Genomic DNA, 14,557 nt, shown 5'->3' on the forward strand with positions numbered 1-14,557 from the left:
CATGGATTCTAAAGTTGCTTCATGTGCCATTCAAAAACAATTTCTGAAGACCTCATTTTATTTAAATTTCTTGGTGATTATAAGTATGAAAATGGTACCAAAACCATTTCTAAAGCTCTGGTTTTCACTTACACATATCACCAGGAATTGGAAACACGAAAGTTTCGGAACATTAAAAAAAAAATCTTGTCAAGATTATTTCCTCTCTCATAATTACTTCAAATGTGCAGCCTAACGTTGTTCAGGAAGCTACACAGAACAACAGAAGAACTTCTAGAGCTATGTAGGGCTAAAGTCAATGTACATGATTTCATATCAGAACAGAACTGGGTAAAAATGGTGGGACTTTATTTTTTATTTCTTGACACTTTAGGGTGGGGTTCAGTGGGTTCGGGTGGGGTGGGGTTCAGTGGGGTGGAATGGGTTGGGAAGGAGGGACTGGCCCGGTATTGAGTTCTTAGGTGGCTGATTTCAACTTTGCCCAATCTCGGGCTTGGACAACACTGAAGGGCATTTCAGATAATACTATTATTAATGGGTCAAATAAGTTTCTCAAAGAAAGGAAACCTTTTTCTGTTTTAGATAGTTTTAATTCATATCAAATATCAAATATTGCCAGTAACCATATTACTTTTAATAATCAAAATCAATAACCTTATGAGTTTACACTGTTCTAAAACTCTGTCTCTATTTACTTAGACATTCCCCCCCTCTTGTTCCTTTATTCCATGTGCCAGAAATGTACCAATAAGACTTTACCAATCATTCTTCCAAGGATCATATTTATAATCTTCTCATTATAGCTTTGGTACAAAGTGTCCCCCTTAAATGTGTGTGTGTGTGCATAGATAATGCTAATTCATATTATAGCCTTATTTCTATTTGCTAATGATTTACGAATGTTTATTTTGATTCATAGAGTGTCTGAACTTTTCTTCATGGCAATCCAGGCATAATTCCACAAAAATCACTTTTTCTACGTATTTATTCATTTAATAATTCTTAAATACACCTAGTTGTTGCTCCATTCAAAGTGGTCTGCCAATATCTTAAAATATTAAAATTAGTAATATCAAAATTCAGTCAATCCACCAGAACATAGCATTAATAAAAACTATATCAAAGTAATTTCCAAAAGCAAATTAAATAGTTTTACATTTAATTGCAGTTGCAAAATATAAACCAATTTGATTTTAATGACATAATTAAAGGAAGCATTCCAACTTCTCCCTTCAAAATCAGCTAAACCAAAAGATATTTAAATTCAGCTCTTATCACACACAAACAGTAAAATGATAGGAATTACTTTATTGATAAGCCAAGAAAAAAATAAATGTATGACATAAAACAGTATCTTAAAGACAAGCCAAATGCATTTTTCAAAAGTTATTCTCAGCTTATCAGGATTTTCTTCCAGATAGGTGTGTGAAGAATTGAATTTTAATTATGTGGAACTAAGTTCCATTGAATTCAAATATACATGGAGGCATCCTCAGCTATCTACTGACATAAGGAGCAATTCCCTTAATCCTTTTATCAGTTCCCTAATGTTTACTTCCCATATGCAGTCATAAAATTTAAAAGTGGTTTGTTTTTTTATCCAAAATGAAATATTTGACCAAAAAAATTAACTGAGTGGTTCTTTAACAGCTGAGCAAATGATGGAATAACAGATCTCTTCAGGAATAAGCTGTTAAGGCTTACCTGAACCTTCAAATCTTACTCATATAATGTATTTAATGAAAAATAATATAAGAAAAGAGCTCTGGTTCCAATATTGACTTTTACTCAAATTACAATAATACAGTCCAATAGCAGTCATTCACAAGACCTTATGACAATGAATATACCAGGTTATGCCTAATGCAAAGACTGGCACTTCTAATGCACCATTAACAGATATAGAACATAAATTGGTTTTCCATTCAGAAAACCTTTTTTTTTTCTATTTGGAAATAACCTATTATTGGAGTCTTCAGTGAGAAGATCATTTAAAACTCACAAGGATTTTCATACATTTTAAAGTGCTAAACTGAAATTGCAATGAACCATTTATGCAAATATTAAAGTTGACATTGAGGTGCAATATATCAAAATTTTGTCAGCATTGGGGTGAACAAGTTACACTATGGATGAATCTTGCATGAAGTCTAGACTTCTGCCCTTTGATTATTGAAACATAATTATTGAAAGTCAAATCTACTCAGTAATGGAGTCACTCTATGGTTATCACTGTTTTCCAGAATAGTTGTATTCTGAAAGCATAAAAAGTTGAACTCTTGCTCATCTTTAAGAATGATAAACTTGTGATAAGTACAGCTGACAAAAGTGTTTCTCTGTGTCATATAAGAGATGCTAGTTCCATCGCAGTGCATAAGCTTGGCCCAGGAAAAGGTGAAGATCTGTAATATGCATTGCCTTTGGAAACAAAACAGTGGAGATAATCAACTTACTTTAATGTTCCTGTATATAAATAGAAAACCATTTGTATGAAGTACAACTGATTTCTCATATAAAAGATATACAAGTATATGTCAGTGGTGAAATCCAATTTTTTTTTACTACCTGTTCTGTGGGCGTGGCTTAGTGGGCATGGCTTGGTGCGTGTGGCAGGGAAAGGACACTGCAAAATGCCCATTCCCTCCCAACTCCTGGGGGAAGGATATTGCAAAATCTCCATTCCCACCCCACTCTGGGGCTAGCCAGAAGTGGTATCTGCCAGTTCTCCATGCTACTCAAAATTTCCACTACCGGTTCTCCAGAACCTGTCAGAACCTGCTGGATTTCACCCCTGGTATATATAGTGCAGTAGAAAACAATGGAATTTGGGGAAGGAAACATTTCCTCTCCACTCAGATCTAATCACTTTGTTTCTCACTATAATTAACTCTCCTTTGATTGACTATGCCGCACATTCATCCTGTTTTCATTAGGTCTGCCAGTTCTGTGCCATAATATACAAATAACAGCATGGTTCTCCACATAGCTTCATCTTCATCAGTTCAGGCCACTACCTGAAGACTACAAGGCATCACAACACTAGTGAATTGTATCTACACTAAGTAGTTCTTGCTGGCACAGCTGGCTCTAGAACAGAATTAACTGAGTTCATGGAAAATTCATCTATTGATATTTATTAGTCATCATGTTGTCTTGAGGGTCACAGATATCATATTACTTAATGCAAGTAATGGAAAACCACAAAATGAAGAAGCCATCATATATTACTTGGTGATTTTCCACAGGCAGCCACATAGTCGCTGTGGGAAACTGGATCCTGAATCTCAGAAAGTGTTGGTCTAATAGAACAGGGATAATACTATGCTCTTCTTAATGTTAAAATTATTATTATTGCCTTACCTGATTTGTAGAGTTATACATCACTTTGTGAGGAGATGGAATGATTGCATTATTCTGAAGTACAACCACACTTGGAGAAGAGTTGAATTGGGCCCCTAAGACTTTTACTTCACCAAACTTTAAGTTATTTGGGTCAAAATATCCTTGATGGGCAATCCTGATATCCAAGACATTCTGAAAGACAGTTCCCCAATATATTTATTTATAAAGTTAGTTCATAATTTGCCATCATCTACATTTGGTTCCACCATGTAATCTATGATTGGGACAATAAGGTGAGAATAGAAATAGCAGCAATAGGAATATTGGCAAAAATTTGTGATACTCATGGTTTAACAGTGCTGGTTTCTAATAATCTGTCGATAAAAGCTCAAGGTCTTGAGTTGTTGGCCAGAATTTACAGATTATTACTGATTATTGTAAACCTAAATGTAGCTTTGCCTACTTATCATTGTACTTGGCTTAACATGCTCCACTTTCACTATGGGCAACCATGGTATTCTGCATCTCTTCTTGTTGCCCTTGAAAAAGCATCTTTGGGACAACCCTGACCTGCATGACTGAGAATCTTCCTATGTATAATTCACATGTAGATAAAGTAGGGTAGATGTACTAATTCATACCAATTAGTTGGTATAGATTAGGTTTTTTTCCCTTCTTCTTTCATTTTGCTGTTATTATCAAACAATACTGAAATGTTTTAATATGTAATTCAAAATATTTATTACTCAAAATACCTATAGCATATAACATATATATAATTTTTATTAATATAGCTATTATAGTTAGTGGCTTCTTTCTTATTATTGGGTAGGGTTTTTTCTTCTTTCATGGTTTCTATTATTATTATTATTATTATTATTATTATTATTATTATTATTATTATTATTATTATTATTATTATTTTATTTATTTTGGGAGCAAGAGCGGAGAACAGCAACAAAGATATTATGGGGCTGAAGGCTAAAACATATATAGAAAGGTTGCTGGAATTGTATAGGTCTAATTCAATGAAAATAAGGACCAGGGTGACATCATGTCAGTGTTCCAATATCTAAAGGATTGCCATAAAGAAGAGGGAATCAACCTATGCTCCAAAGCAGGACAAGAATTAATGAAAGGAAACTAATCAAGGAGAGAAGGAACCTGGAACTAAGAAGAAATTTCTTGACAGAGCAACTTGCTCCAGAAGTTGTGAATGCTCCAACATTGAAAGTTTTTAAGAAGGGAGACGACTTCCGGTGTCCAGGGGCAACGGTCGTCTGGAGGCTTCTCCTGCCCCCAGTGCCCGAATCCGGCCGCCGCCGAGGCCCCCAGGGGCCAGGTGTTCCGAAAAGGACACCTGCCGCACGGACGGCTCGCCAGGGGTCTCCCAGCCGACATACAGGACTGGGGGGACCGATGCTGGCGCGTCCTAGGCTCGGCGGGGTTTGGAGGCCACAGGCCACGGCCATTACTTTGGTCGTCGCCTGGGCCGCTGTGCCAGTGACACCGGGCTTTGGATTTATAACTGCAGCAGCCTGGTGGTGAACAGGAACGGAGAAGAATTGAGGAATGGAGAAGGAAGGGATATCGGTAACGCGAGTGGAGTGCTCCGGTGCGGGGGTTTTCTCCCCTGCGGCTGGAAGGAGCACGAGTCATTCTGGAGAGGAGAACTTAAATTAAGAAGATTACCGGTTTTGTGGAGCTCTGGAGAGAAGAGGTGATGGAGAAATTTAGGAGGGAGGGTTTGAGGCCCCCCCTCCCTCTGGGGAACAGTGGTGGCGTCCAGCTTCCGCCTTCACTATGAGAATCTTGATGACATCACTTCCCTTCGGCTTCCTGGTTGACTAACTGTACTCTGGACTCGTTGCTCCTGTGAGTGCCCCCTGGTGGATCCGGAGGAAATTACAAGGATACTGTGCTTGCCTGAGGATTTTGAAATTTTTTTTTTTTAAATGGCAAAAGGTCAGAGACCAACTGCTGGAGAGATGGAGAGAATTCTGGAAAAGTTATCCAATATGGACAAGAAACTGGATGATTTGCAAAGAGGCCAAACGGAAATAAGAGCAGAAATTGTGACTATCCAAAAGGATTTAAAGGATACTCAACAAGTCTCAGCAGAAAACAAGCAGAAAGTGGAAGGTCTGGAGGGTGAGATGCGGGCAGTGCAGAAAAGAGAGGAGACGACAGGCAATGCTGTGCTTGGACTACAGATGGATAAAATGTCTTATTTCCTTAGGTTTCAAAATTTGGAAGAAGTGGACCAAGAAGATTTGAGAGATGTTGTGACTAAATTGTTGGGAGAATTTCTTGGGAGAGGTGTTGATTTCATGAATTGGGATGTGGATCGAGTTTATAGAGTTAATTCACAATATGCACGCATGCAGTTCCCAGAGAGGTTCATGTCAAATTTGTGAGAAGAGGCGAGAGATGAAATTCTTAGAAAACATAGGAGTGGGGCACTGACTTACAGGGGCAGGGAGATAGCCATTCTGAGGCAGATTCCCAGACAGGTACGTGAAATGAGAAAGAAATATTACTTTTTGTCAAGCAAATTGTACCAGAAGGAGTAGGCTTCAGATGGCTGATGCCAGAGGGATTGATGATTTTCCGGGAGGGCATTACGAAAAAAATTAGTACAATTGCGGAGGCTACGGCCTACGTGGAGGAACACAAAGCCCTCCTGGAATCAGATGACCCAGGAATTGAAGAAGGGGAGGTTATAGACCATGGGGCGGAGGCGGCTGCCGCTGTTGCGGGCCTGGAGTTGGGTCAGGCTGAACCCAGAGTTCTGAGATCCAAAACTAGGAAGTGATAAAGATATTTGGTATTGTGTTGGTTTTCCTTATTCTCTTTTGTATGATATTCTGTTTATTCTTGACCCTTCTTTATTGCGTATGTAAGATTTGTAAACTTAGCTACTTCGTGTCACCTGCTTGCCATATGGCTGTTGTATGTGTTAAAAATTTGAGCAAAATTCTTATCTTGCATAAGAAAAATGAAAATTTACCATACCTGATATGTATTTGTATAAACCTTTTTTGACCAATAAAAACTTTTTGAACAAAAAAAAAAAAAAAAGAAAGTTTTTAAGAAGAGATTGGACAACCATTTATCTGAAATGGTGTAGGGTTTCCTGCCTGAGCAGGAGTTTGGACTAAAAGACCCATCCAACTTTGTTATCCTGTTACCCTATTTATTTGTTTGTTTGTTTGTTTATTTATTTATATTCCATGTTTCCTAACTGTTCATCTTCCTCCTTCTTAATATGTGATACTCATCCAGAAAAATAATGTATAATTTTCTCTAGTATAAATGAAAACAATGGACACTGATTAACATTCTCAGCCATTATATGAACAAATAGTTCTGTAACTGCACTACATTACTAAAGCATCAGTAAGCAAAATCTGTATCACTGAAAGTTTCAAGATAGCTTAAATGATAAATTAGTTAATCTTTATCTATTTTGTTCATTCCTCAATCATATTTGAAATATATGTTACTTAATTGATCAAATTAATGATTTGAGGACTTCAATCAAAAAAAAAATGTAAAGCCAGTTTGGTGTAGGGGTTAGGACATCAGGCTAGTTCCTGGAGAAAGTTCTAATTCTGCTTCAGGCCCAAAGCCAGCTTGGTGACCTTGGACCAGTCATTTCTCATAGTCCTAGGAAGGAGACAACAATAAACCATCTCAAAATTCTTTCCAAGAAAAACTGCAGGGACTTGTCCAAGCTGCTAAGAGTCAATACTGACTTGAAGGCAACAATCTGGTGGCTCAGCAGACTAAGTCTGTCTATTATTAACACAGCTGCTTGCAATTACTGCAAGTTCAAGTCCCACCAGGCCCAAGGTCGACTCAGCCTTCCATCCTTTATAAGGTAGGTAAAATGAGGACCCAGATTGTTGGGGGCAATAAAAAGTTGACTTTGTATATAATATACAAATGGATGAAGACTATTGCTTAACATAGTGTAAGCCGCCCTGAGTCTTCGGAGAAGGGCGGGATATAAATGCAAAAAAACCCAAAACAATAGTAATATTATATCCTAGGTTCCTTAGTGCTTATGAAGGCCATATCACCAAAAGAATTGGCACTGTGATTTCACATTATTGTGTACATAATAATTACAGTAAGGGGATAAAAATGCCACAATATAAATATAAAAATATAAACTGAATAAACAAGTGAATAAAAATACGAAATCCAGTCTAGGTAAAAATGGTCATACATCACTTTTTGCAGTGCCATTGTAATATTGAACAATCACTAAATGAATGGTTGAAATTTGACGATAACCTTTATATTTATTATTCGAACCCACATCATTTTGAGCCTTGATTGAACTTGTAAGTAAGCACGGCCCATTCTCAAATACAACTCCCATACCCAATCTTCAAGAGGACATAAGATAAATTTTTGCAGGTACGCCACATTGCAGAACTGTGCCATGAGCCTAAATTTAACTTGAAAGCCGCAAACTGATCTTCCAGTTATATCAGATTGGAAAAAAAATCTAAATTTAGCCTGAAAGCTCTACAATAGCAAAAACAAATCTTCTGGACCTTCTTCAACTGTTTCAACTGTAGTTTGAAAGAAAAGAACCTATTAGACGCATATGCGTTGGAACAGGAAAGGGACAAAATAGTGATTAGGAAGACTTTGAACACTAGAAAGCTGATAAAGAGACATTTGGAGTGGTTCATGTTTTTGTGATATTTCAAGACTTCTTTGGAGAACACCAGAAAGCAAAGAGATTTTTCACTATTATGAGAAGAAGCAGTCATTCACTTATCTCTGAATTATAATAGAAAATGATTGCAAACGATTCCTTTTTAAATTTAATGTTCTGTGCCAACAAATGGATCAAATTAAATGAAAAAAGTATCATTCGCAAAAAAATATATCTTGAAATGACAATTTCTTTATTCTTTCTACCCTAATAGAACTACCTCAAGGGTATATATAATGACATAATTATATTTACTATCAAAAACAAACACAAATATTATTTTGCCATGTGAATAGCTATTAGACAAATTTAAAACCCAATGATTTTTATTGAACACAATGCCTGCAGGCTAGAAAAGGGACTCCAGAAAGCAGGTAAGATCTGAATCAGCAAGAATTTTCCATTTGTTTGTTTAAGAGAATTGGCTTGTTTAAGAGAATTGGTTTGTTTAAGAGAATTTATATGGCCACCCATTCATTCTCAATGACTCTGGGTGGCTTACAAAAATAAAAACTCAATGCACAAGAAGTAAAAACAATAATCCCCTAACCCACCCACCCCACCCCACCAGTACCTGGTGACAAGGAATAATTCATGTTTGAAGGTACTCGGTTAATTGCTTGTTTCACTTGTAGTTTTCTCATTCAACTAATTCTGGTTACACAGACACTACTATTTGGCATATTGCACCTGAATTTTGTTAATCATTTATGAGTCCCTTCCAGAAATTCATTCCATCTATTTATTTATTTATTTATTTATTTATTTATTAATCGTATTTATATACCGCCCTATCTCCCGAAGGACTCAGGGCGGTTCATAGGCAAATAAAAACACATAAATACAGATTAAAATAACAATTAAAAAACTTATTCTAAAAGGCCAAATGTTTAAAAACAATATAAAAAAAATAAAACCCATTTAAAACCCATAAATTTAAAATCTAATCCAGTCCTGCGCAAATGAATAAGTGTGTTTTAAGCTCGCGACGGAAGGTTCGGAGGTCCGGAAGTTGACGAAGTCCTGGGGGTAGTTCGTTCCAGAGGGTGGGAGCCCCCACAGAGAAGGCCCTTCCCCTGGGCGTCGCCAGACGACACTGCCTCGCTGACGGCACCCTGAGGAGTCCCTCTCTGTGAGAGCGCACGGGTCGGTGAGAGGTATTCGGTAGCAGTAGGCGGTCCCGTAAATAACCCGGCCCTATGCCATGGAGCGCTTTGAAGGTGGTTACCAAGACCTTGAAGCGCACCCGGAAGGCCACAGGTAGCCATCTAATGGTGGGACAGGAAGAATGGGCTGTAAAAATGATTCGTGTGGCTATGGAATGAGATCTAAAAAGGACTACATTTTGTAGGGCTTGAAAATATATGAGAAAGAGACAGCAGCAAGGATGAAAGTAATCTGAGAGAAAAAAAATCCCAACATGGTTTCTCTTTCTCTCTCTCCCCCTCCCTCCCTCTCTCTCTCCCTCTCTCACTCCAAATACATTTTGCTTCATCTTTCCCTCTTTCTGTGTTTTGCTCTGTGTGTCATACAGAGACATGTACAAATGTTATTGGCAAGTAATTGATTCAAAGAAATCATTTGGTGATATTTGTTTGCATCTGGAGGGTTTATAGGTAAAGGTAAAGGTTCCCCTCACACATATGTGCTAGCCATTCCTGACTCTAGGGGGTGGTGCTCATCTCCGTTTCAAAGCCAAAGAGCCAGTTCTGTCCAAAGACATCTCCGTGGTCATGTGGCCGGCCTGACTAAATGCCAAAGGCGCACGGAACACTGCTACCTTCCCACCAAAGGTGGTCCCTATTTTTCTACTTGCATTTTTTATGTGCTTTTGAACTGCTAGGTTGGCAGCAACTGTGACAAGTAACGGGAGCTCACCTTGTTACGTGGCACTAGAGATTCGAACCGCTGAACTGCCAACCTTTCAATCAACAAGCTCAGCGTCTTAGCCACTAAGCCACTGACCTTTCTAAGCCAAATCCTTTTTGGAGGGTTTATATAGAAGCATAATTGATTTCTTTGTACAGGTAGTTCTTCATCACAATTGAACCAGTGGTGGGATTCAAATTTTTTTACTACTTCTGTGGGCGTGGCTTAGTGGGCGTCGCATGGCATGGCATGGGGGACATGGAAGGGGAAGGATAGTGTAAAATCCCCTTTTCCTCCTGATCAGCTGGGACTCAGGAGGCAGAGAATAGATGGGGGTGGGGCCAGTCAGTGGTGGTATTTACCGGTTCTCCGAACTACTCAAAATTTCCACTACCGGTTCTCCAGAACTGGTCAGAACCTGCTGAATACCACATCTGAATTGAACCCAAAATTTCTGTTGCTAACTGAGACATTTGATAAGTGATTTTGTCCCATTTTACAACCTTTCTTGTCACAGTTGTTAAGCAAATAACTGCAATTGTTAAGTTAGTAATATGGTTGTTAAGTGAATCTGGTTTACACATTGACTTTGCTGGTCATAAACTCGCAAAACGACCCTAGGACACTGCAACCATCATAAATATGAGTCAGTTGCCAAGCATCCAAATTCTGATTGTGTGATCATGAGGATACTGTATTGGTCGTAAGTGTGAAAAACAGTAATAAGCCACTTTTTTCTGCTCCATTGTACCTTCAAATGTTCACTAACATTTGTATTGGTTCATTCAATCAGGAAATAATACCTAGAAAATCTACATACCTGACTGACATTAAACGTGTGTAGGAGGTAAAGTCCTTTCTCATATGCATCTGTAATAAAAGAATTGCAATATATGATTATTATAATATCCATGTTTCTGACATAATGTTTCCCACCATTTCATTCCTTTATTTATTCAATATTTAAGCTACCCAATAGCCACAGTGTTTGAGTAGTTTACAACAAAACAAACTAAAAAATGAAGAATATAATAAATATATAAAATTAAATTAAAAAATAAAAATAAAAAATGCATTCCTTAACCTTGAGATAGTTTCATTGCCATCTGACAAAGCATTCCAAGCACAAGATAAGATGAATCTGTCCTTTAGAAAAAATGGAACAGAACGGAACGCAACGGAACAGAACAGAATAGAACAGAATACTTTATTGTCACTTTAAATGTGAGATCAAATTGCCAACATACAGTGGATCATGGAGAAAGTTAGGGAATTCCAGAAAAACATCTACTTCTACTTCATTGACTCTGCTAAAGCCTTGATTGTGTGGATCACAACAAATTGTGGCAAATTCTTAAAGAGATGGGAGTAACGGACCATCTTATTTGTCTCTTGAGAAACCTGTATGCGGGTCAAGAAGCAGCAGTGAGCACTGGACATGGACCCACTGACTGGTTCAAAATTGGGAAAGGAGTCCAGCAAGGCTATACACTGTCGCCCTGCCTATTTAACTTATATGCAGAGCACATCATGAAAAAGGCGGGGCTGGATGAATCAAAATTTGGAATTAAGATTGCTGGGAAAAATATCAACAACCTCAGATATGCAGATGATACCATTCTAATGGCAGAAACTAAAGAGGAACTAAAGAGCCTTCTGATGTGAGTAAAGGAGTGCAAAAGTTGGTTTGAAACTTAACATTAAGAAAACTAATCAGCATACATAAAAATGAAATTTTGTTGCATTCTCAAAATATAACCTTTATGCATATACCCACATACACACACACACATGATGAACGTATCTTTTCTTTTATGTACACTGAGAGCATATGCACCAAGACAAATTCCTTGTGTGTCCAATCACACTTGGCCAATAAAAATTCTGTTCTATTCTATTCTATTCATATATATGACACGGAGAAACAACACAATCTAGTTTGAGTGTATATATATACGTGGAGGAAAAAAAAGGATACTTGCAAATTTACCAGACCGATGGCACAAAGAACAAAGCTGCCACTAGCTCTAGCAGATAGAATTATATACCACTTCATAGTGTTTTTACAGTCCTCTCTAAGCCGTTTACAGAGTCAGCACATTGCCCCCAACAATCTGGGTCCTTATTTTACCCCCCTCGGAAGGATGGAAGGCTGAGTCAACCTTGAGCTGGTGAAATCTGAACTGCCAAACTGCAGCTAGCAGTCAGCTGAAGTAGCCTGCAGCACTGCACTCTAACCACTGTTATAGAATCTAGTAGTCATGCTTTAATACTTTGAAACCTCCTCCCAGAGAGGAGCATGAAGTGGGAATGAAGTGGGTGTGTGAAATTTATAACAATGCTTCAAGTCCTTCACATATCATTTATAAGTAGTATCCTGAATAATGGGAATTGAGTTTTCTATAATCTTCTCAGCTGTTCTTACCATTCTCTGTATGGATTTTCTATCTGAAACACTGCTGCCACCAAACCAAACAGTGAATAAATAAAAGAATGTCTTAATTGTACCTCTTTAAAAAGTGGCCAGGACAGAGGAGAAAGATGATGCTTTAAATCACAAAATATTTACTTGTCCTAGGATTAACAACATATATTTTTTTCAAGTTATGCACTCTTTTCAATAATGTGGATTATACAGTTAAACACCCAACAGAGTATTCAGTATAATACCCATTCAGCAGTATCTTCAATCTGTCTTTGTATTCTGTGGGGAGTGATATATATTGGAAGCCAATTAAATCTACTGATGAATCTAGCAAGGTTATATTTACCAATCATTGTTCCATCATCCCAGTAAAGAAGTCCTTGAGCAGCTCCATTATCATCTAAAGCAACTGTAAGTCCCATTAAATTTTTTCGACTAAAAAGAAAAGAAAAGAAGAGAAAGGACATTAAAAAAAAGAAAGTTGATTTAGTTGACGGTGTTGACAGGGGGACAGAGGTCGACCGCGAGGTGCCTCACTTGTGGGGTGCCGCGGGGTCGATCCTCTCGCCCCTTCTGTTCAACATCTATATGAAGCCGTTGGGTGAGATCATCAGTGGCTTCGGGGTGAGATACCAGCTGTACGCTGATGACACCCAGCTGTACTTTTCCACCCCAGGCCACCCCAATGAAGCTGTTGAAGTGCTGTCCCGATGTTTGGAAGCCGTACGGGTCTGGATGGGGAGAAACAGGCTCAAGCTTAATCCCTCCAAGACGGAGTGGCTGTGGATGCCGGCATCCCGATTCAGTCAGCTGCAGCCGCGGCTGACTGTTGGAGGCGAGTTACTGGCCCCAAAGGATAGGGTGCGCAACTTAGGTGTCCTCCTGGATGAACGGCTGTCGTTTGAAGATCATTTGATGGCCGTCTCCAGGAGGGCCTTCCACCAGGTTCGCCTGGTTCGGCAGTTGCGCCCCTTCCTTGATCGGGATGCCTTGTGCACAGTCACTCATGCACTCGTTACCTCTCGCTTGGATTATTGTAATGCTCTCTACATGGGGCTCCCCTTGAGGTGCACTCGGAGGCTTCAGTTAGTCCAGAATGCAGCTGCGCGGGTGATAGAGGGAGCTACGCATAGCTCCCGCGTAACAGCGCTCCTGCGCAGACTGCACTGGCTACCTGTGGCCTTTCGAGTGCACTTTAATGTTTTGGTTACGACCTTTAAAGCGCTCCATGGCTTAGGGCCTGGGTACTTACGGGACCACCTGCTGTTACCGCATGCCTCCCACCGACCCATACGCTCTCACAGAGAGGGACTTCTCAGGGTGCCGTCCACCAAGCAATGTCGGCTGGCGGCCCCCAGGGGAAGGTCCTTCTCTGTGGGGGCTCCCACACTCTGGAACGAGCTTCCCCCGGGTTTACGCCAAATACCTGACCTTCGGACCTTCCGCCACGAACTGAAGACACATCTTTTCACTCGCGCGGGGCTGGCTTAAATTTTATCGATTTTAAATTTTCTATTATTAATTTTAATGGGGTTTTAGTTTTATATATTTTAAAGTTTTTTAGGCCAATTATAAAATAAGTTTTTTAACTTGTATTTTAAATTGTATATTGTATTGTCTGTTTTTTACTTTTGGCTGTACACCGCCCTGAGTCCTTCGGGAGAAGGGCGGTATAAAAATCGAATAAATAATAATAATAATAATAATAATAATAATAATAATAATAATAATAATAATAATTCCATCATTGTTCTAACTTGAGCTAGAGCATATTAGTTTCATAAGGACCTGTTGTGTAGCCAACTTAGAGAAGATATAATACCTATTTATCTATCTGTCTGTCTGACTTTCTCTAAAAATACGACCTACTCGGAAGTAAGTCCTAGCTTGATTTTTACATGTGCAGCCAATATAAGCCCTACTCCAAAATAAGCCCTAATTAAGACCCCTCCCACTCCAGGGTGCATGGGTAAAAATTAAGCTAGGGCTTGGGGGTGGGGTGGGGTGGAGCTGCCCAGATAGTTGCAGCCAGGCCTCGCACACCTCACACACCTCAGCCCATTTCTTCTGTGGCCAGCAAGAATTCCTGAAGGCCTCTGTAGCCGATAACAGAGCTCCAGATTGATCCTCTACAGAGGCCTTCAGGAATATTTTGCTGGCTGCAGAAGAAATGGGCCGAGGTATGC

The 14,557-nt window shown here is 39.0% G+C and overlaps 1 protein-coding gene across 1 annotated transcript in view; it reads right to left on the reverse strand.

Annotated features, from left to right (window-relative positions):
• Positions 1-409: 409 nt before the first annotated feature.
• Positions 410-14,557, reverse strand: part of SI (sucrase-isomaltase) — a 235,030-nt gene continuing 220,882 nt past the window's right edge. The window contains exons 46-49 of the mRNA XM_058189143.1: positions 12,718-12,806; positions 10,767-10,816; positions 3,361-3,534; positions 410-2,418 (exon numbers count right to left, since the gene is read on the reverse strand). Coding sequence (XP_058045126.1) covers positions 2,356-2,418; positions 3,361-3,534; positions 10,767-10,816; positions 12,718-12,806 — 376 coding nt within the window. The 3' untranslated portion in view covers positions 410-2,355. The remainder of the gene's footprint in view (positions 2,419-3,360; positions 3,535-10,766; positions 10,817-12,717; positions 12,807-14,557) is intronic.

This window comes from Ahaetulla prasina, chromosome 6, assembly GCF_028640845.1.
Source record: "Ahaetulla prasina isolate Xishuangbanna chromosome 6, ASM2864084v1, whole genome shotgun sequence".
Taxonomy (NCBI): Eukaryota; Metazoa; Chordata; class Lepidosauria; order Squamata; family Colubridae; genus Ahaetulla; species Ahaetulla prasina.